We start from the raw sequence: 25,078 nt of genomic DNA, 5'->3' as shown, positions 1-25,078 counted from the left end.
AACTATAAGAGAGTGGTCATTTGACCTGGAGATTCCTTTGCTGAGTTCTACCTTTTTTTATCAGAAACCATTGTTGTTTGTTTTTCTTTAGTTGTTTGCAGTCGTGTCTGACTCTTTGTGACCTCATTTCAGGTTTTCTTGGCAGAGATATTGGAGTGGTTTGCCATTTCCTTCTCCAGCTCATTTTACAAATGAGGAAACTGAGGCAAACAAGGTTAAGTGACTTGCCCATGGTCACACAGCTAGTGTCTAAAGGCCAGATTTGAACTCAGGAAGATAAGTCTCCCTGACTCTATCCCAGCACTCTATCCACTGTGACATCTAGCTGCCCATTGCAGCAGAACAGTTCTCCCTGCTACCTAACCTTCACTTTTTGAAGGATGAAATTATCTTTTAGGGAAGTCACAAATATTTCAATGGCTCTGAATTTGGTAGAAAGGGAGCTCTGGCAGCAGATGACCAAAAAGTTGAAGTCTCCCATCACTAAACTAGTGCGAGAGGTTATCTGTTTCCCAAATTCTCCATCTAATCTCTCCTATCCATGTAGTCTATAGAAAGCCTTACAAAAATGTTACGTGTATTTGTTCTTCCCTTGTTCCCTTACCAGTTTTTCAACTTCAGTTTCCTAGATTTCTACACACACGTGGATGTTCTTAATATACATTGCATTTATCTTTCTGATTCCTTTTTGAATAAGATATATCCCCTTTTGGCCAAATGCTAGTAATAAGCCCTGTGCCACCAACTCTGTGATATCTCTGAGATCAAATTTGTTTCCTTGACTTAGGATATTTATTACTAATACATGTTGTATCAATATATAATCGTATGAGGCCTTTTTAAAAAAAACAATTCTAATTATTTTATCTATTGTTTCTGGGAGCATTGCTCCCCTTTTCTTCTATTTTTTCTCCTACATTGTATTTACTGTACCTTCAGTATGAGGCTTGCCATATCTGTGTTATCAGCTTTCTGTCTTCCAGTCACTTCAATTCAAAACCCTCATGATCACATTTATAAGACTCCAGGATAGTACGCTTTTAATGGTCATTTTAAATTAAGACATACATTTCTTTTTTTTTTAATTTTTGCTAGGCAATGGGGTTAAGTGACTTGCCCAGAGTCACACAGCTAATAAGTTTGAAATTTCTGAGGCCAGATTTGAACTCAGGTCCTCCTGACTCCAGATCTGGTGCACCATCCACTGCACCACCTAGCTGCCCCAAGAAATCCATTTATGAGTCCATATGCTACATTTTAGGTCACAGTCCAGAAATCCCATCCCAAGGCACAATCTTTTTTCCTTCTTTTCTGAATCTCTTACCCTTAAAATATCAATAGCGATTTAAAAAAAATCTACCTTCACCTCTGCATCTTCAGTTTTTTACCCAAAACTTCCTGATCCTCAGAAGTAGTTTTAGGCTCCTTCTGCTAATATTATTTGTCTACACATGAATTACCAGGATTGCATAGTAGATTCACATTTAATTTCTCTATAATGTCCTGGATAAATTCCCTGAGAAAACATCAGACAATTCTGTTTTTACGTCAAGTTAATAATTATGCCACTGGATTCCTCATCATAGAGTCCACCACCATCGTGGTGATTGAACTGCCACTTCTCTTTTCTTTGACATTATTAGATGACTCCTAACCTGATATCAGTTGTGGATCCATATTCCTTTGAACAAAAGAAATTGCTTCCTTCAGAAATAGTACACTTCTTCCATTTATAGGAAAAGCCACATATCTATTACTTAGCTAAAATGGTTATATGTCGTACTTTTCTGCACTTGTCCAGACATAGATGAGAATTGCCCTCTTCTTCTTTATATCCTTTTTCTTCTTTGTTTCCTCCATAAGACATATGTTCCATTCTTTCAAGGAACATTTCAATCTCCTTCAAAAGTTTTTGAGAAAACTAGGATACCATTCTTCTAGGTATTTCATTCCCTGTTCTAGAAGAGAAACCACCTTGCACTTTGTTATAATAAGTGTTAAATTATATTGGCAGACACACAAACATAGTACATTCCCTACAGCATAATTCTCCTTGCCCTTCATGTTTGCTTGAAGCAAATTTTACCATCCTTGGTCTTCTTTTTGACAGCACTCTTGGTTAACCCTTGTGGCTAACTACAGGAGCTAACTATGAAATATGAGACTCAAGATATGAATATAATGAGATCCACTCATCTCATTTTACTTTGCCACTGAACTGCAGAACCTTCCCTCTACTTTCCTGGACACTAAGTTCTCTTCTGGAGAGGTATTTAATTCTTAGGAAAGAACACTGGCCTGAGTTAGATGTTCTAGATTGTAGTTCTAGCATTGTCTTACCAAGCTGTGTTGATATTGGATAAGTCAATTTGCATTGTTGTTTCATTTTTTCTGGTTATTAAAAATATAGGGTTAAATAATCGTATTGCTGATTAAGCAGTATGAGTCTGTATTCCCACCTAGAGAACTCATAAACTCTATAAAATACAATGTGCTTTAATAGAACTAGCAGAGGATTAGGAAGTTGGGAGAAAAACTTTCAAGTTATTAGTCTGTCATTGCTCAATGAAATATAATATTTGAAAACTTATTTATTTATCCCTTAAGTTTCTCAGGCTTTCATTGGGCTGTCACAAAAATCATAGAAACCATAGTGGAAGCATATCAAGATAAGGAAAAACTTCCCCTATTGTATGTTTTATAGTAACAGCATTCTCATACTTGAAAAAAAAATCTCCAAAACTGAAGAAAAGTTTTGGGAAGTAATGATACTGGCCACAGCAATTGAGATTTGACTATCATACAGATAAATTGACTTCCCCAGCACTTGAATTCTTTCTCCATATTCTTATTGGGTATAAAATAATAGGATTGACTACTGTGAATTAGTTGCTACTACTATTGCTTTCCTGCAACTAACCTGTGGAAAGGAAATCTTGCTCGGTTTCTAGCTGTTGCCACTTCAAAAGGTAAAAAAAATAGCTTATAGAGTTGAACCATTTGGTAACCCACAAAGTGATTACTAAGTTAAACAGTTCTACCAATATTATAAGAATCTATATTATTATATTATATACAATATAATAGAATATTATAGATATAATAGAATATATTGCTATATTAATATTGTCTATTATATTCTATTCTCACTTGCATTTTTATTTAGAGTTATTATGGTTTCTTCACCACTAATAAGGTAACGTATACGCTACCCATTACTTCCATTAGGAGAGATTTTCATTGTCAATTCTAATGATCGTGTTTTAGAAGTACATAGTTATAGTTTTTCTGAAAGAAAAGAAAGTATAAATATATATGTATCTGTTATACATATATGATATATGTGTATTGTATTTATATGTATGTTTATTTTACAAATTAAAGCCTTATAAAATAATACTTTTAAATGTCCATAAATTTCTTGTGTTTTTTTCCTTGTTATTTTCTTTTTAATTGACTATTGAGCAACTATGGTGTAATTAAGATAGCACTATATTTGGAGTCATAAGAAAGTCAACAAAGTGGAAATAGTACTGTGTATGGAGTCAAAGAAATTGGGTTCAAATCATGACTAACATTTATTACCTGTATGATCTTGGACAGTCATTTAACCTCCCTGAACATCATTTTATAAATGAGGAGCTTGGACCAGATGATCTGTAAAATCTCTTCCAATCCTAAATCTATGCTTCTCAGATTTGGGCTTGAGTACTGCCTTGGCCACTTATTAATTTTATGACCCTTACAAGTTACTTACCCTCTGTTATTAGCATCATTTTTCTCACTGGTAAATTAGGCATTATAATACTTGTACTACCTTATTCTCAGGACTGTTTTGAAGATAGAGTGACATAAAGCATTTTGTAAATAATGAAGTTTTACATAAGTATAAATTGTTAGTTTAATTAGTAACTTAAAACACATTTAAATATTACTTAGATGAAGTAATGAAGACTGTTGACATGGCTGATATATTTTCATTGTGCAAGTATCAATTGATCTCCTAATTTGTCCTTAGGAATGTGCTAGATATTTGGGGCAGATAAAAAAGAAATAGGACATGTGGTTTTTAGCCTATAGGTGCTTAGAGTATTGTTGAGTAAATAAGATCAGAAATTATGAAACAGTTGAATAACAATACCAGACACTACAGTGCAGTGGATAGGGCAATGGGCTTAGAGTCAGGAGAACCTCAGTTCATAACCTGCTCCAGACACTTACTAGCCACATAATTCTGGGGAAGAGATTAAATTTTTTGTGCCCTAGTTTCTTTATTTGAAAAAGCATGGACCTGAATGCTTTCAAAGATACTTTTTAGCTTTCCATGGTTTGGAGATAAATAAACATATATAAATCTATAATATTATATCATCTATATGATGTAGTACCATAATATATGATGCAACTAATAACTTTATTGACTTATACTGAAAAGAAAGATCATCATAGGCAGGGATTGGTATTAAAATGCTTCATGGAAGAACTAGATCCTGAAAAACAGGTAGGATTGGGAAGGGTATTCTGGTTAAGAGAAATAGCATGAGAGTGGCCATGGCTGACTGTCTACCCTTGCCTAGAATTCTCTCCCTACTAATCCATGTTTCTTGGCTATCCTGATTTTCTTCCAGTCTCAACTAAAACCTTTCGTAACCCCTCTTAATGCTAGTGCCTCCCCTCTGTTGATTATCTCCAGTTTATCCTCTATACAACTTATTTATGCATACTTAATTTCATGTTGCCTTTCCTATTAAGCTGTGAGCTCCTTGAGAACAGAAACTGTCTTTTGTGTTTCTTTTTATCTCCAGTGCTTAACAAAATGCCTGACACACATTAGGAACTTAATAAATATTTATTGATTGACCATTTAAAATTGGGAGGGTAGATGACCATAGCATATTATCTCTGACTGCCCCTCTCCTGCCAAACTGTGTGGCAAATGTTCTACAAAAGAACTCTGTCTCTTATGAACTCCTTGATAGTTGTAGCCTTTGTGCATGTGGAAATCAGCTTCCTCTAAGTATTTACCAGGTCAGAATTTTCTCCTTTTGCTTTAGCTAGTAGAAGTTTTCTTCCCTCAGTAAGCTCTTACTGCTAGTGCTGCCACAGATTCCCCCAGGGAAAACAAAAGCACAATATATAGAAAATTGTCGTGTTTACTTCCCAATTCACCTACCTCTCAATGTCTAACTAAAGAGAGGGAAGTGAGCACCATGAGGTGTCCTTCCTTTGTTTAAACTAAGATAGTCATTCTAATCCATAGTTATATTTAAATCTAATTGCATTCAAATGTATAATATGTAGATACTTCTTTAAATTTCATTTTTTTTCAACTGGCTGTATTCTAACATTCTCAAACTTTACTTGTCAATAATCAACAGAATACCCCTCATCTTTCTATTTTTTCCATGATCTTTTCATCTATAACTTGGATAGCAAATAGATAAACTACTTCTCAATATTGTGAATGACAGAAGACCAGGAGGGATAGCTGACCACAAAATTGAATTGAAAAAACAATCTGGAACTATGGGCCAGTTCTAATCAGGTGGAATTTAATAATGATAAATGTAATGCTCTGAACTTGCGTTAAAAAAATAACTGTACATATACAGGTGTAGGGCTGGGTTATTTCACAACAGTTTACATGAAAAAAAATCTGTGGGTTTTAGTGGACCATAGGTAAAATAAAAGTTGCAATAAGAAAAAAAGAGGTAATGTTGATTTCAGTTTATGTTATGGGAATATATTGTATATAATGAAGGAGGTACAGTTCTACTGGCTGATACCTTGATCAACACACAAGCCATCTTTGACCTATAACTACTTGTTTCTAGGCCAGGAATTTTTAAAAAAATTTTTATATGTGTCATTGACCTCCTTGGCAGCCTATGAACTCTTTTTCAGAATGTTTTTAAATACATAAAATAAAATATTTAGGATTACAAAGGAAAACAATTTTATTTAAATAGTTGCCAAAATATTTTAAAAATAAGTTCATGAACATCAAATTAAGAATGGAATATCATGTTTCAAGCAAATACTGAATGACCACCACCATCAGCAACAGTCCTAAAAAATTCTGAAATGACAGTGAAAATATATTCATCTTTGGCATTTGTGCTATAGATTATAGCACTTCTCTATCATAAGACATGAAAGAGAGAATACTGATGTACTCAACCACATATTTTATAAATTTCATCCATAGAAAATGACACTAGGAAATCAGAAACAATGTGTTTTGGCAAACAGCCCTGGAAATAGAATTTATATGAACAAAACTACAGTAAGGTTTCAACTTCATAATTACTTTTTTATTTTTTCTTATTTGCTTCAGTGGCAATGATTTGATTACAAGAAATATGTCCTAGATTCTTCTTTGGGATGAATCACTTTCCTTACCTTTAGCAGGTTACTTTGAACTTTTATATTCTATTCATGGTTGTTTGAAACTTAGGAATGTCCTACAAGATAGTAACTTATACTTAAATTTAGAAAGCATGCTTTTATTAAAAATTATGTGTGCTTTGTGATACATGATAGCATTTCATATTAATGAAATATGTCTTTTGTATTTGCAAAAAAAATGTTAAGCTGAGTTCAGCAATCACATTATGACTAGTTTAAAGATTCAGTTAGGTTCAACAAATATGAAGTGATAAAGGGCTGATTAAACATGAAATTATATTTTAAAATCAAGAGTCTGGTTTTATAGAATTTTTTTCCTTGTAGACAGCATCATTTCCAGCTTAAAAAAATGCATTAAGCCAAAACACTCCACCCTTCCTTCCATTCCCAGCTTCCCTTGGCAAGGAGATTAAAGACAACCTCATTTGCCTTCTGGGCAGAAGGAAAAGGGAGTGAGATGTTATGGAGTGGGAAATGTATACAGCTTCCCTACTCTCAAATTTAGAGCTACATTAAGCAAAAACTCAGTGGAGATCTAAATGGTACATAAATGGTACAATATTTGAACTGAAGAAAGAAAAACAAGAAACATATATTTTGAAAATAAGTTTGCTAACTTCTGTGTAAAATCCCTTGAAGGTTTTTTGTGTGTTTTTAACTGTTTTGCATACGCTGATGTAAACCTATTTAGATTGTTCCCAGGTATCTATGGGGCAGCAAAATGGCACAATGGATAAAATGCCACACATGAAGTCAAGAAGGCTCATCTTCCTGAGTCCAAATCTGTTCTAATTTTTAAGGAAGTATCTTCTTCAGTAATCTTTTGGACTTCCTTTTCCATTTGGCCAATTTTGCTTTTTAGGGCATTCTTCTCTTCATTGGCTTTTTGGACCTCTTCTGCCATTTGGGTTAGGCTATTTTTTAAGGTGTTATTTTCTTCAGTATTTTTTTTGGGGGTCTCCTTTAGCAAGCTGTTGACTTGTTTTTCATGATTTTCTTGCATCACTCTCAGTTTTTCCTCTACTTCTCTTACTTGCTTCTCAAAATCCCTTTTGAGCTCTTCCAAGGCCTGGGACTGATTCATATTTTTCTTGGAGACTTTGGATGTAGGAGCTTTGGTTTTGTGTCTTCTTCTGGTTGTATGTTTTGATCTTCTTTGTCACCAAAGTAAGATAATATAGTCTGACTCTTTTTGCACTGCTTACTCATGATCCTGGCCAATTACTTGAGTTTTGAACTCTTTGTTAAGATAAAAGTCTGCTTCCAATGTGAAGAGTGTACTGTCCCAAGCTTCAGGGGTTTGTACAGCTGTTTTCAGAGATACTTCTAGGGACCTGTAAATTTTCAGTTCTTCCAAGGTGATATGATAAGGAGCGAGGTGTTTTCTCTCCACCACCACAGCAAGCTTCACTGCACCCGGTGATCCTCCTTGCCCCAGGACCGCCCCTCAGAACTGTGACCCAGATCTAAGCGCAGGCAAAGCAAGAGATTCCTGCCTCAACATTGGCAAAGAGATCCCTGCAATCCCCCTCTGAACAGCCACTCGATTCCCCCTCAGTCTGTGGGCTGGAAGCTCAGGAAAAAGCCGTGGCCCTGGGCCGCACTCAAGACTTGAGGCTGAGAACTAGCTCCACTCTCACCAGAGTCACAGACTTTTCCCACTGACCTTCTAAGTTGTCTTTGGCGTTCAGGGGTTGAAAAGTCTGAAAACTGTCACAGCTGCCCAAAATTCAGTCCTCTGAGGCCTGCTCCAGGGTCGCGCGCCCATGCTGAACTGCACTCCTCTCCCTGCCCAGCGCGATATACCTTTCTGATCAACCATCCAGGCTGTCTTTGGCTAGAAATTTGTTTCACTTTGTCTTTTTGTGGCTTCTGCTGCTTTAGAATTTGTTTAGAGCCATTTTTTTAGGTATTTGGAGGGCTTTGGGAGAGAGCTCAAGGCAGTCACTGCTTTCCCTCTGCCATCTTGGCTCCACCTCTCCCCTGAGTCCAAATCTGGCTTCAGACACTTATTATCTATGTAAACTTTGGCAAGTAACTTAACCCCTGCTTGCTTCAGTTCCTCATCTACAAAATAAGTTGAAGAAAGAAATGGCAAACCACTCCAGTATCTCTGCCAAGAATACCACAAACAGGGTCATGAAGAGTTAGACATGATTAAAAAACAAATAATGACAACAAAAAGGTGGCTACAGTAGCTCTAGATATTTGGTTTTCCATAAAGAAGATGTGATTCTCCAGAGAAGAGAAGCTAAAAATGCAACCAGACTATCTGACTTTGCATAGTGGTGACTCAGATTTAAGATGGTATCAGGGTTTGAATCAACTACCACTTCCTCAATCCAAATGATAAAATGATTCAAATTTATATCATTCTTTGAAGTGCACACAACACTTTCCTCACAATAGCTTTGTGAAATACATAAGCATTATTATCTTCATTTTACAAATAAGAAAAATGGGGCTCAGGGAAGTTAAATAACTTACCCATGGTCACATGGCTTATAAGTGAAAGTACCAGGACTCAATCCTTGGTCTTTTGATTTTTAATTTTAATCTTGATCCACTATGCCATAGATAATGAACTGAAGTTGCCAAAATAAAACTCATTATATTTCCCCCAAAACTCAATCATCTTCTCAACTTTCCTTTTACTATGAAGGGAACCACAGTCTCTCAGTCACCCAGGCTTACAACTTTGTTATTAACTTCTTGTTTTAAAATTTTTATTCATTTGTTTTTAGTTTTCAACATTCATTTCTATAAGATTTTGAGTTCTAATTTTTCTCCCCCTCTCCAAGACAGTGTGCAATCTAATATAGCCTATAGATGTACAATCATATTAAATATATTTTCACATTAGTCATGTTGTAAAGAAGAATTAGAACCAAAGGGAAAAATCATGAGAAAGAAGAAATAAAAAAAACAAAAAACAAAGAGAGAGAGAGAGAATAGTATGGTTTAATCTGCATTCAGACTCCATAGTTCTTTCTCGGGGTGTGGAAAGCATTTTCCATCATGAGTCTTTTGGAATTGTCTTAGATCCTCATATTGCTGAGAAGAGTTAAGTTTATCAAAGTTGGTCATCACACAATGTTGCTGTTACTGTGTACAATGTTCTCCTGGTTCTGCTCACTTCACTCAACATCAGTTCATGTAAGTCTTTCCAGGTTTTCCACCTGCTCGTTATTTCTTATGGAACAACAGTATTCCATTACATTCGTATACCACAAGTTGTTCATCCATTCCCCAATTGATGGGCATCCTCTCAATTTCCAATTTTGCCACTACAAAAAAAGCTGCTATATTTTTGTATGTGTGGGTCCTTTTCCAATTTTTATGATCTCTTTAGGATACAGACCTGGACGTGGTATTGCTGGGTCAAAGGGTATGTACAGTTTTGTAGCCCTTTGGGCATTAGTTCCAAATTGCTCTCCAGAATGGTGGTATCAGTTCACAACTACACCAACAATGCATTAGTGTCCCAATTTTCCCACATCTTCTCCAACATTTATCATTTTCCTGTTCTGTCATCTTAGCCAATCTGACAGGTGGGATGTGGTACCTCAGAATTGTTTTGATTTGCCATTTCTCTAGTCACTAATGATTTAGAGTATTTTTTCACATGACTCTAGATAGCTTTAATTTCTTCCTCTGAAAACTGCATGTTCATATCCTTTGACCATTTATCAATTGGGGAATGACTTGTATTCTTATAAATTTGACTCAGTTCTCTCTATATTTTAGAAATGTGGCCTTTATCAGGTTGTAAAAATTCTTTCCCAGGTTTCTGCTTCCCTCCTAATCTTGGTTGAATTGGCTTTGTTTGTGAAAAAAATTTTAATTTAATGTAATCAAAATTATCTATTTTGTATTTCATAATGTTTTCTATCTCTTGTTTGGTTATAAATTCTTCCCTTCTACATAGATCTGACAGGTAAACTATTCACTGCTCTCCTAATTTGCTTATAGTTTTACCCTTTATGTTTAAATCATGTACCCATTTTGACTTTATCTTGGTGTAGGGTATAAGGTGTGGTCTATGCCTACTTTCTGCCATACTATTTTCCAGTTGCCCTAATGATTTTTGTTAAATAATGAGTTCTTATCCCAAAAGCTGGAGTCTTTGGTTTTATCAACAGTAGATTACTATAGTTATTGACTACTGTGTCTTGTGTACCTAGCCTATTCCACTGATCCCCCACTCTATTTCTTAGCCAGTACCAAATATTTTTGATGATTGCTGCTTTATAATACATTTTTAGATATGGTACAGCTAGGTCACCTTCTCTAGCATCTCTTTTCATTAATTCCCCAGATATTCTGGACCTTTTGCTTTTCTGGATGAATTTTGTTATGTTTTTTCTAACTGTATAAAATAATTTTTGGTGGTTTGATTGGTATGGCACTAAATAAGTAAATTAGTTTAGATAAAATTGTCATTTTTATTTTATTAGCTTGGTCTACCCATTAGCAACTGATATTTCTCAAATTATTTAGATCTGACTTTATTTGTGTGAAGTGTTTTATAATTGTGTTCATATAGTTCCTGGGTTCGTCTTGGCAAGTAGACTCCCAAATATCTTATGCTATCTACAGCTACTTTAAATGGAATTTCACTTTCTATGTCTTGCTGCTGGGCTTTGTTAGTAATTTATAAAAATGCCAATGACTTATGTGGGTTTATTTTATATCCTACAACTTTGCTAAAGTTGTTAATTTTTTCAAATAGTTTTTTTAGTTGATTCTCTAAGTATACCATTATATCATCTGCAAAGAGTGATAGCTTTGTTTCTTCATTGCTTATTCTAATACCTTCAATTTCTTTTTCTTCTCTTATTGTCAAAGCTAACATTTCTAGTACAATATTGAATAACAGTGGTGATAATGGACATCCTTGTTTCACTCCTGATCTTATTGGAAATGCCTCTAGCTTATCCACATTATATATAATGTTTTCTGATGGTTTTAAATAGATGCTACTTGTCACTTTAAGGAAAATTCCATTTTTTCCTATACTCTCTAGTGTTTAATAGGAATGAGTGTTGACTTTTGTCAAAAACTTTTTCTGCATCTATTGAGATAATCATGCGATTTTGTTACTTTTGTTATTTATATGGTCAACTATGCTATTGGTTTTCATAATATTGAACCAGCCCTGCATTCCTGGTCATAGTGCATTATCCCCATGATAAGTTGTTGTAATCTCTTTGCTAATATTACATTTAAAATTTTTGCATCTGTATTCATTAGGGAAATTTGGCTATAATTTTCTTTCTCTGTTTTGACACTTCCCAGTTTAGGTATCAGCACCATATTTGTATCATAAAAAGAATTTGGTAAGACTTCTTCTTTGCCTGTTTTTCCAAATAGTTTATATAGTATTGAAATTAATTGTTCTTTAAATGTTTGGTAAAATTCACTTGTGGATCCATCTGACCTTGAAGACTTTTTTCTTAGGGAGTTCACTGAAGGCTTCTTCAATTTCTTATTCTAAAATGGAGTTACTAAAGTATTTTATTTCCTCTTCTGTTAATCTGGGTTATTTATATTTTTGTAAGTATTCATCCATTTCATTAAGATTTTCAGATTTATTGGCATACAGTTGGACAAAATAGCTCCTAATTATTGTTTTAATTTCCTCTTCATTGGTGGTGAATATACCCTTTTCATTTTTGATACTGATAATTTAATTTTCTTCTTTTTTTAATCAAATTAATCAAAGGTTTATCTATTTTATTGGTTTTTTTCATAAAACTAGTTCTTAGTTTAATTTATTAGTTCAATGGTTTCTTACTTTCAATTTTATTAATCTCTCCTTTGATTTTCAGAATTTCTGATTTGACTTTTAATTGGGAAATTTTAATTTGTTCTTTTTCTAACTTTTTTAGTTGCATGACCAATTTATTGGTCTCCTCTTTCTCTATTTTATTCATGTAAGCATTTAAAGATATAAAATTTCCCCCTAAGAATTGCTTTATTTGCAAATATCAAAACCCATAAGTTTTGTTATGTTGTCTCATTATTGTCATTCTCTTGGATGAAGTTGTTTATTGTTTCTGTGATTTGTTGTTTGACCCACTCATTCTTTAGCATTAGATTATTTAATTTCCAATTAATCTTTAGTCTTTCTTTCCATGGCCCTTTATTACATGTAATTTTTATTGCATCAAGATCTGAAAAGGATGTATTTAATATCCCTCCCTTTCTGCATTGGATTGTGAGGTTTTTATGGCCTTGTACATGGTCAGTTTTTGTGTAGGTACCATGTACTGTTAAGAAAAAGGTATATTCCTTTATATCCTCATTCAATTTTCCCCAAAGGTCTACCATGTCTAAATTTTCTAAAATTCTGTTTACCTCTTTCTTTCTTGTTCATTTTGTGGTTAGATTTATCTGATTCTGAGAAGGGGAGGTTGTGGTCCCCCACTAGTATAGCTTTGCTCTCTATTTCTTCCTGTAACTCACTTAACTTCTCTAAAAATTTGGATACTATACTACTTGGTGCATATATGTTTAGTATTGATATTAGTTCATTGTCTATGGTACCTTTTAGAAGGATGTAGTTTCCTTCCATATCTCTTTTAGATCTATTTTTCCTTTTGCTTTGTCTGAGATAAAGATTGCATCCCCTGCTTTTTTTACTTTAGCTGAAGTATAATGTATTCTGTACCAGCCTTTTATATTTACTCTGTGTATATCTCTCTCCTTCAAATGTGTTTCTTTTAAACCATATATTGTATGATTATGATTTTAATCCATTTTGCTATATACTTCTGTTTTATGGGAGAGTTCATCCCATTCACATTCACAGTTATGATTACTAACTGTGTCTTTCTCCCCATCCTATTTCCCCCTCTGTTAATGCTTTTCTCTCTCCTTTTCCCCTTTCCCTCTTCATAAGTGTTTTGCTTCTGACTACCACCTCCCTCAATCTGCCTTCCCTTCTATCAGCTCCCCTTCCTTTTTCTTTCACCTTTCCCCTTCTACTTCCTATAGGGTAACATAAATTTCTATACCCAAGTGAGTGTGTATGTTATTCCCACTTTGAACCAAATCTGATAAGAGTAAAGTTCAAACAATGCTCACTTCACTCCCTTCTTTCCCTCCACTCTAATAGGTCTTTGCATTTCTTCATGTGATGTAATTTACCCTTTTCTGTCTCTTCCTTTTCTCTTCTCCCAGTACAATCCTTTTTTGCACCCCTTAATTAATTTTTGTTCATCACATCAATGTCAACTTTATACCCATACCCTCCATCTATGTATACCCCTTCTAAATGTCATAATAAAGATTCAGTTCTCAAGAGTTACAAGTATCATCTTCCCATATAGGGTTGTAAACAATTTGCCCACATTGAATAACACCTTTTTTTTATCTTTCCTGTTTACCTTTTTATGCCTCTCTTGAGTCTTGTATTTGAAGATCAACTTTTTGGTTGAGCTCTGGTCTTTTCATCAGAAAGGTTTGGAAGTCCCCTATTTCATTGAATGTACATCTCCTCCCTGAAAGATTAAGCTCAGTTTTGTTGGGTGGTTGATCCTTGGTTGTAATCCAAGCTCTTTTGTCATCCAGAATATCCTATTCCAAGTCCTCCTATCCTTTAATGTAGAAGCTGCTAAATCCTGCCTAATCTTGACTATGGTTTCATGATATTTAAATTGTTTCTTTCTGGCTGCTTACAGTCCCTTCTTTCATTTAAAAAAAAAAGGATTTATTGTGTCTTCACTTAATCACCTTTAGATTTGGTAGGGGTGCATCACTTTATTCCCTCGTTCCTTACCTCTCTTCTTTTGCATACAACTCTTTTCACTCTCTTATTCCACACACCCATCCCTCCCCCTATATTAATTTACTTATAAGGAGACAGAGGATAGTCCATGAAGACCTAATTTAACTCTTTTAGTTTCACTTCTCATGATTCTTTAAATTCCACTTACATCTTTAAGTCCTTTCTGTTTCTTGATTATTCATGGTTTTTTTTCTTCTTTCTTTTGCCCAATAAATCATTTTCTCCCTTTAAAAAAACCTATAAGCACAAGAGAATTCATTTCATTACTTAATGTTTTCTTGATAACTACTTATTTCCCACATGTCAAGTAATCTGCTCACCTAGATTTTTTTTTTCAGCAAAGCCTCAAATGCCTCTCATTAGTTAGTTGTATCCATCTCTTTGTGCTATTGTTGTTGATAATTAGACACAGATTTGCAGGATTCATTATTCTGAATTATAGTTTGATCTCTTTTGCTTTTGTTCTCCTGCAATTGAAGTAATCCTGTTATTCAAGTTGCATTTTCTGAATATTTGAAAGTCTTTCTCTTGGATACTTGCAAAATTTGTTGATTGCTATTGAAATTGTGGAATATAACCACTATCTGTGTTGTATTTAAAGTATGGGGTTTTTCCTCATGGCAATTCACAAAGTGATTCTTTCTATTAGTTACTCTTCATCTGTATTCAGAGGTTCCAGGCAGTTTTCTTTAAATATGTCATGAATTATGGTGTGCATCCTGTTTTTAAGGTCAGTCACTTTGATTTATGTAAAATTCATATTTCCTTCTAATGTTATTTCCTTTTGTTTCTCTTCTTTTTTTCACTTTTAATAAACATTTTGTTTACTGACCAACAAAGTACTTCTAAAAGCACAGCTTCTGGAAGAACCACTTGTTTCAACCTTGGCCTCCCTCCTCGCCTTACATTTTAGTGCAGGGTTACAGAACACATCCTTGTTGACAACTGTTTTGTCCAATGGGATATCCACAGAGTATCTGGTGGGCATGAGGTGGTTGTAGTTATAAACTTTCACAAAGAACTTAATTTTTTTTTATCTCTTGGCCATCTTCTTTTTGCCCATTGCTTCAGTCACTTTGCAAGGGTAGCAGTCAATACCTGCCACCAAGGCATAGCTGTAAGGCCTGTCAGAGGGAGGTCCCATCATCAATGTTCTTGAAGATGATGGCTTTGCACCCAGAATACCGCCCAGCCAGGACCAGCCCCACCTTCCCCAGTTTCATGAACTTTCCCATTTTGACACGAAGCCTCATTACTCTTCTCTTAAATTATCCTTTACTTCAGTATTTTTGTGTTCCAAATCTTGTTATTTTCTAATAGCTTGTTGGAGAGATTCTTTATTTTGTATTCCATTTTTCTTTCTATGATGTTTTCATTTTGTAATTTTGTATTGAGAGCTCTTATTGTAGACCTAATTTTTTTCCTAATTTCCTCTTTTAAGAGTTTTAATTCTCTCTTTCTAAATATTTCTGGAATTTCTTGTTCCATGATCTCTGGAGAATCTGAGATTTTTCTCCTTTTTGGGATAATATTCTATTATTTTCCTTCATATTAGCTTGTTCAAAGTGTTTTGGTCTCTTTTTAAGGTTTTAAAAATCTTTCCATTTTTATGATCCTCTCTGTTAGTTTATCTCCTTACAAGGTAGGCTTTTATCAGCTTTTCTCTCTTGATCCTTGGTCTTTCAGCTTATCTATTCCTTCACCTTTAGGATTCTTCCTCTATTCATTTGTTTTCATGATTCCTTCTCACTTATGATCCCTCACCCTTCTACTGTTACACAAACCTCTGGAGTCTGGATTGCTATATGGCCTCAGTTTCCTCATTTCACCTCTGGAGTCTGGATTGCTATGTGGCCTCAGCTTCCTCATTTTCAAGAATATTGGGGTCAGCCAGCCTTAGTCCTAGCTTGAGTAATGTCAGAGAAGAGAAGTCTGATGCTAGCTGGGTTTCCAGTCTGCTTTCCCTCAGGCCAGACACTCTTTCATCACTAACCTGTGGCTCTGACCACACATATGTCTTTCACCATACCCAAGCCTTCTGCCCTACTCTACTCTAAGTCACCTTCCATTTCCTTACCATGATTGGACAGAATCAGTTTATATGACCTTTTGTGGTATCAGTGGGGTCTAGGCTGAGTAACTGGGAGATGCAGACCCTGAATAGTATGATTTTCCTTGTATTTACCACATCAGTCACAGAAAGTGGTTTGGGGGTATGGAAACCCAATAAGAGATGTAAGTATTAAAGTTTGCCAGAATTAGTTCATTTGTATTTTACCTTCTTTAGGGCTTTTGACTTAATATCTAGCTACCTAAGAAACATGGTAGCACAGTGGATAGATGGCTGAACTTGAAGTCAGGAAGACCTGAATTAATATCCTGCCTCTGCTACACTTACTAGCTGTGTCACCCTTGGCAAGTCCCATAACCTCAGTATACTCATCTATTAAATATGCATAATAATAGCACCTACCCCAAATGATTGTTGTGAGGAACAAATGAGATAACACATTATTCTGTTAAACCCAACTGTGAGGGGAAGTACCTATAGGGCAAGAGGGAAGAGTCATGGGATGCCTTTGTTAGCCCTTGCTTTCTCCCAGTGAATTCAGGGTATCATGCTCATCACATGGTAGTGTAGCTGCTGATAAATTAAAGTCTATGGATCAGAGTTGGGAGCACTTGGGTGACATGGATCCTTAGCATTTGGAGGAAGCTCAAGAGGCAGGGTTTTGAGATCCCATTCTTACAGGGTTCTGGTGAGGATGAGATGACCTAACTCTTATCAATATCTTCTTGGTGTTTGCTCATTAAAATATCAATATCATCTCAAAGTTATCAGTGCCAACTTAGCCTTGCCTTATTAGCATAATATTTCTTTGGTTTTATTGCACATGCCTAGGGTTTTTCTGCAGTTTGCAGAACAAAACCATTTATTAAGATCCACTTGGCTTTTTCTAATTTAGCAGTCTCTGGATGTGGCCTTAATTTGGGAGGCAGTATTGGCAAATGACTTCTGTGTTCCCCTTTACACTCATAGTTCCTATTTCCTGTTTATTGGGGGAACCATAATGAGGTACAGTTTCAACATACGTATATGCAAAGCACTTTGCCAACTTTAAGTGCTATATAAATACTAATCATTATTATTATTACTATTATTATTATTAGCTTGTAGCTTCATCTGTAATAATTGTCTCTCTTTATATAATTTTTTCTTTTGAGACTTTGGGATTGGAAACAATTACAAAAAACAACTACATCATCTGACTGGTCATGTTGTATGTATATGTTATAGAATCTACTGTAGATGGATAATAAAATGTGCCTAGAGTTGAATAGGAGGAAGGAAGCAGGCTAGATCCCATTTGGGAATTTTAGCAGTTATTTCAGTGATTGAAACCTGCTTCCTGTAGCAAAAATCCATATTTTTAACAACAATATCCTGCAGGTGATGCTATGTGACTACCAATCATGAAATACCGTGAGCTCTGAAGAATGATTATAGAGATTCCATAGAAAGATACAAGGGAATGTAAGTAGGTATATTACCAATGAATATTCACTTTCAAGAAGTAGTATAAAAGACATCATCCCCCATGTATAGGACCAAAAAATGGCCATACACAAAGATAGTAAAACCATTGATCTTACTATCACCAACAAATGTATCACTCCATGTTGAAGAATTCTGAAATCCCCTCATCTGACCACAATCTATTAGATTTTCACCCCTGTCTCTGCCTTCCCTTACCAAAATCCAACTCTTCATCCATACTACGACCTTCAATGTCTCAAACTTTTAGTTTCCTCCCAGGCCATTACCCTTGCACTAGTTATACTTTCCTCTTTTCCCTATATTGACCCCTTCGTGAACCAATTCAACTATAATAGTGTCCTATTGTCTTGAGGCCTTGGCCCTCTTATCAAATCACTAATTGCATTTTGTCAAGCCTCAGCTTTGGATTACTCTCATCATCTGTCACCTTCACTCCTACACATGTGCTGCTGAATTAAGGTGGATAAAATCACACCATTATTTTGACTAAGTCCACTAGAAATGTATGTTACCCAACCTCTACTGGGTCCTCACTGCTGCCAGGCAATTCTTTCCTTATCAAATTTCTACCTTATTCTACACTACAGCTCTTTCGAATCATTTCATCTCTCCTCGAACTTCCCATGGCTTCCTAATTACTCTCTTAGTTGAGAATATAGCCTCATATTTTACAGAAACAATTGATGCCATTTACCATGAGCTCTCTTTTCTTACTTCTTCCTCATCTCATATCACTCAGATTAATCAATCAATCAATCAATAAACATTTATTAAGCATCTGATATGTTCCAAGAACTGTGCTAAGCACTGAGTATACAAAAAAAAGGCAAAAGACAATCCCTTCCCTCAAGCTTGCAATCTAATGAGTGAAAGCATGCCAACAAATATATACAAAGCAAGCTATATAAAGGATAAATAGGAAACAATTGACGGAGGGAATGCACTCAAATTAAGAGGGATTGTAAAAGACTCCAGTAAAAGATAGGATCTTAGTTGAGACTTAAAAGAAACAGGAGAGGTCAATTGACCAAGCAAAGGAGGGAGAACATTACAGGTATGGGGCCAGAGAAAATGCCTAGAAATGGGCAGATGTTTTCTGCCACTATCTCCTCTTTCACCCATGTCTTACATGAAGAGGTGGCCTTCTTCCTTACCAAGGCAAACTCCTCTGCCTGCAAAAATAATTTCATTCCATCTTATCTCCCCAAAAGACTGCCCCTTCTGTTATCTTCAGTGTATCACTTATCTTTAATCTCTCCCTGTCTACTGGCTCCTTCCTTACAAATATGTCTATGTCTCCCCCATCCTCAAAAAACCCTCACTTGATCCTTCTAACACTGCTAATTATCATCCTGTTATCTCTTCTGCCCCTTGTGGCTAAACTCCTTCTCTACAATAAGTGCTAAACCTCTTACTTCTGACCTTATCATTCTATTGAAACTACTCTCTTTAAAATTACCAATGATTTCTTAATTGCCTAATCCCATTGCCTTTTCTCAATCTTCATTCTTCTCTCTCTGTAGCCTTTGACGTGGTTGGTCACCCTTTTCTTTTTGATACTTTCTTCTCTTTAGGTTTTTGGCACACCACTCTCTCCTAGTTCTTCTCATACCTATCAGACCACTACTTAGTCTTCTTTGCTGAATTCTCATCTAAATCATGCCCTCCAAGCGTAACTGTCCCCACAGGTTTCTGCCCTGGGCTTTCTTCCCTTCTGTCTATACTATTTCATTTGGTGATCTCATCAGCTCTATTTTGATGTCTCAGCCTCCTACTAGACTAGAAGCTCTTTAAAGATAGTAACCCTGTTTTATCTAAATATTTTCTATATTTTTTCTATATTTTTCTGTTTTTTCTATATTTCTATATTTTTCTAATATATTCTATTACAGTAGGCAATATGCTTGAAGTATTACATCTTATAATATTTATCCTTTCTGCTAATTCTGTGTTGATTTTGGCTTTAAGCAGTTGATTTCTGCCTACACATAGCCAATTCTGTTTCTTTAAGATATAATTAGTTTCATTTTTATGATGCTGTTTGGTGCTTACCATGTCTAGTGAGCCTTCTAACAGTCTTCCTGAACCAAGTTCAGGCTTTTAAATAATCTACAAGTTTGTTGTCTCTATTATTTCTTAATCCCAAACCAATTTTCTGAAATATTGTTTGCTATAATTCCTTTTACTTACCTTGGGTCACCAGGTATCAAGGTATTCCTTGACATAATATGTAGGCTATTGTCAATTTCTTTGAAGAATTTCTCTATTTCTTTATCCCCTACAGAAGGTATAGTATAAGCAGGCCCTACACCTGATGATCTCCTTGCCAATGTTCATCATGAAAGGGTCTACAAGGAGAAATGACCAAAAGTCCCATAAAATGATAGTTCTTGTTGTACTTGAGCACATGAGGCAATTAACTCTTCCAATGCTTATTTCCTCTCTTCTAGTTCCATGTATAGCAAAAATGTAAATAAATCTGTGACCCAGTTCTCCAGTAATATACTATCTTGTTGATCACTGAGAAAAGATTTCACATTTAAAATATTAATAGTTAAATTAATATTTTTAGATAATCTGACTTTTCTTCCTTTTGTCCTCCTCAGCCACCATCACTGCAGAAATAGGACTTTAACAGAAATGAGCTATTTCGTATTTTTATCTTTTTCACAAGTACTTATGGCCAAATAATTTATCACCTAATGGCCAGCTTGCTAGTAATGAGACTCTCCACATTTAACTAGGCTTTAGTGTGTTTCTGGAACAATGCTTAACATATGTTCAGTTTAATCAAACCTGACGAGCTTATGCTCCCCTGGTCTAGCCTTGGAACAGCCTGAGTCATTCCCATTCCATGATGAAACATTACCACTTCTGATGGTATGTTAATTAAATTTTAAAAGTTTTTAATTTTTCTGAACTTGTGCCTAGCATAGTACCTTCACACAGTAGGTGCTTAATTGTTGTTTGTTGAATTGGTTTGAAGTTGTGTCTTACATCAGGTTATGTTGAAACTACATATTCTAATATAGAAATGCCTCTTTAGTACATAATCAACTGGGCCCAAACTAATAAGATTAAATTTAAGTGTTAAATGTAAAGTCCCGTGGTTAGGCTCAAAACAATCATCCTTACAAATATAGCATTGGAAAAATATGGCAAAATAAACAATTATTCTGCAAATGATCCTTGGATTTTAGTATTAACATGTGAGAGGATGGCCAAAAATGGTAATGTAATCTTAGGTTACATTCAAAGGATTGTGTAAATGATGGTTCCCCCCATACTTTCCCTGGTCAAATCGTATCTTGATTTTTGTATTCAGTTTAACCAAATGCTGTTTGGGAGGGAAAAGAGGAGGAAGTAGTAAACAGGAAGAAAAATATCATTGAATTATTATGGTAAAAATAATAGAAAAGGTGACATTTCACCTTAGATCTATAATCCTCTACTTCTATGAACTCAAAAAATTATCATGTAACATGCCATTTTTATTTTGGATATTTCTTGCTATGTTGTATTTTGTATGGATTCAGATAATTACACTTTTAAACTCATGTGTGTGTGTTTCTTTTTAGGTCGAAAATTTAAAAAGTTCAATAAAGTCAGAGTTATGAGAGCATTAGATGCTGTTGCTCTTCCACAGCCAGTGGGCCTTCCAAATGAGAGCCAAGCTCTAACACAGAGAATCACCTTTTCACCAAATCAAGAAATTCAGTTGATTCCCCCACTGATCAACCTGCTACTGAGCATTGAGCCAGATGTTATCTATGCAGGATATGACAACACAAAACCTGAAACGTCCAGTTCTTTGCTGAACAGTCTAAATCAACTAGCTGAGAGGCAACTCCTTTCTGTAGTCAAGTGGTCTAAATCACTGCCAGGTAAAAATAATTTATGTATGATGAAAAATAATCTAAAATTTACTGTGCCTGTTATAATAATAGATTGTTGATGCAATAAATGTCATAATCAGAAAATAGATGATAGATTTTAATCAATCAACAAACAAGTATTTATTGACTGTCTACTGTGCACCTAGTACTGCACTGGGTATCACAATGTAAAAGAATGAGAAAAGACCATTCTTGTCTATGAGTCGCTTACTATCCTGTAGGATGGTCAAGAATTATACATGTCAAACAAGTAGAGAGTAGTAGCAGATAGCTTATCATCAAGAGCTAGACTTTGTGGTTCTACATTTAATTGTAATAGTAATTCAGGGAAGGAAAAGATCAATGTGAATTTATTTCAACTCTAAAAAAAATTACAGTTCATCATGAGTTCAAACTAACTAGGTAAAAGTAGTTGGAAATGAGTTTAAATATTTGCTTACAAAACAAATTAACAGTTTTCACAATGTACTAGAGGCTTTTAAAAACCAATAAAGAAATAGAAATCAATAAAAAATTATTTCCTATAATAAAACAGTTTTTAAAACTCTTTAAGATGAGTCTTTTAACAACTATAGTTTCAGCCAAATCTGACCCTAGACAGAGAACAGAATAGTCAATCAACTGCCAGTACTGTGAACCAGGTGAAATCATCATCATAACAAGAATTTAAGTGCTTAACCTAAAAGTTTGTACTTAATCCCCCAACAGAGTCCCAAAGGAACATAGTTGCTGAGAGAATCATGGCAGCAGCAGCAACAGAACAGGTAGTTTTCTCCTGGATTATTTCTCCTGTTTTGTTTTGGACTGCATGATATAAAGAAAACATAATGCAGTTGTACTGCCCTTATACCCATGCATAGAAAAGGGGGAAATTTTTTTTTCTTACTTCCCTCTTCCCTCCAAATATACCTACACAGCAACAAAATCTTTATAAACCTTTAGGCAAACCTGCTTCTCCTTATTCATATGCCTTATTCATAATTAAACCCATTAAAACACTTTGGCCCCAACAAATTTGAATATTTTTTTTAAATATCTCCCCACCTGGCAACGTAATTCTCAAGTATTGTCCTCCCTCAATGGATATAGACCACTAGACCAGCATTCACCAAATAATGTTACTTAGAACCTTACTTTTCTATACAATATAAATAAGAGTGCTGTTAGAAAGTTTCCATGCTGGTGATATTTTCCCTACACATTTAAAAAAAAATAAAATTTTATATCTGTAAAAATATTTGTACATATAAATTTGCATATATAAATGTAAAAATAACTTTGATTTTCCTTATTTTCTCACATATTTTCTGGCCCCTTTATCCCAGGAGAATTCCATACCCCCATATTCCCTGGATCTGAATTTATGAAGTCTACCAATGCATTTCAAGGCCTAAAGTTTTCCAAACGTGTATTAATTTGTAAAACACTGGATTAGATGAATTATTAATAAAACTTCAAGAGAATATCAAGCATAAAGAAAATTTACATCTAGTTATATCAAATCCTTTTTTTTAAACCCTTTATGGATTTTATTCTCATTTATAAAACAGTGGTTTGAACATACTCAAGAAACAAAGATGAATTAAATCTAATATTCTAGGAAAGGTGAAATATTGTCTGCCTGTTTATAGGCTGTCCAAAGTGAAAATTCCTGAATTCCCACCAGTTACACTCTTATTGATAGGAGCTAGGCATGAAAGAATATATTTGTTCTTCAGTTTTCCACTTGAAAAGTACAAATGACAAATACCTTAAATATTTGTAGAATGTTTTTGAACCCATTTATGACAAAGGTAACTGTGGTTAGTTAAAAAAAAAAAAGCAATGGAAATCAAAAGTCCTAGATTCTAATGCTTACTTTGTCACTAACTAGCATCAGACAGTGGTCAAATTATTTAGCCTCTAAAGGCCTTACTTTTCAATGATGTATTAAGTTATGTGTGTTTAGCAAAAATTATAATTACCACAATAGTAGTGTAATTTGAGTGAAAAATCATTTTCTATTATTTATAAACAGGTGCCTGTATTTTTGTCTTCCTCATCTTTTTTATAGTTAGAGGTTTTGTTGACATATTTCATAGCTTTTGTTTCAACGTATAGTTTTAAAAAAAATAACAGAAACCTTAATTTTCAAGTCGACCTTAGTAAAAATAATTTTTGTAAGTTTCAACTTTAGCAAAAATCTAAACTATATGTTTTTAAATTTAGACCAGAGTTATATATATAGTCCACCAAAACTAATGTAACACCTAGAAGTGAGATATTACATGTAAATTTTGCCTCATGATTAATTTCTAACAAGTTTTATTTACAAGTCTAATTATGATATGTGAAAAAACAAATGTTTTATATGACTAGCACCTTATGCTATTAACTAAAAAGTATTCATCCCCACCCCTAAGTATTGTTTAAATAGTAAGATTAAATTGAACAGCACATTCTGTAGCTTGTAGTTTACAAATTTTGTTTAGAAAGAAGTAGAAATAAAAATAAGGAGACATGGCAGTGCAGAGTTCTACGTTTGAACTGCATTAAAATGTTAATAAAAATGTTTTCACCTATTTTCAAAAATTATTTTCATAATTTTGCTTTGAAAGGCTGTATTATATATTGTATTGTAATACTATACTTAGTTTCTTTGTAAGGAAATGGGAGCAACCGGAATTTTCCCAGATATGCATGTCAGTGTGTTGCAGTATCTTTCAGGGTCAAAGTAACTTTGTTTTACTGTTTTACTGATACTGTTACTAGAAAAGTTACTAGAAAGTTTTGCATACCATGTTACCAGGCTGTGAAAAGAGGTCACATGAAACACCAAAAAGTTATCAGAAGAGAATAATGTTTAGTTATTGGTAACCAGCATGTATATATTTAGATAACCATATAATCAACTCTTGTTTGCTCACAATAATTGAAGAAAGCCTTGGCATGGCCATACCACATGACAATGATTCATAGCATTTTTAATGCTATGTACAAAATTATACTAATTCCTTAAAACCCAGTAGAAATACCACAATTACTATATAGTACAAACATGATGGAGATTTTCCTGTTGCACAAGAAATGAAGAAAAATGTTAGAGACTCTTATTATTTTGGAACTGAATAATTATAGAACTGGAGAATTATGTGTGCTTATTAACCCAGTTTGATTTTTTTTTATCTTTTGTCCCATTTTTTAACTCCTTCTGGTACACAAAGTCTATAGAACAATAAAATGGCTGAAGATTTAGGGTGATCAACTTGGCTATTCCTAAAGGTTGTCTGGTGAGTGTCTGTGTGCGTGCGTGTGTGTGTGTGTGTGTGTGTGTGTGTGTTTATGTGTGTTTGGTGGGGTAGAGGAAATACATCAAATAATAACTTTTTAGATCATATGTTAAGGCTTGCAAAGTTTTTTTTACATCCATTATCTCATTTGTTC

The 25,078-nt window shown here is 34.5% G+C and overlaps 1 protein-coding gene across 1 annotated transcript in view; it reads left to right on the top strand.

Annotated features, from left to right (window-relative positions):
• Positions 1-25,078, top strand: part of PGR (progesterone receptor) — an 82,413-nt gene that overhangs the window by 38,948 nt on the left and 18,387 nt on the right. The window contains exon 4 of the mRNA XM_027849476.1: positions 21,338-21,643. Within this exon, the coding sequence (XP_027705277.1) occupies positions 21,338-21,643 (306 nt within the window). The remainder of the gene's footprint in view (positions 1-21,337; positions 21,644-25,078) is intronic.

Source organism: Vombatus ursinus, unplaced genomic scaffold (genome assembly GCF_900497805.2).
Source record: "Vombatus ursinus unplaced genomic scaffold, bare-nosed wombat genome assembly UNPS02007612.1, whole genome shotgun sequence".
NCBI lineage: Eukaryota > Metazoa > Chordata > Mammalia > Diprotodontia > Vombatidae > Vombatus > Vombatus ursinus.
This window is presented reverse-complemented; position numbering and strand designations above follow the sequence as displayed.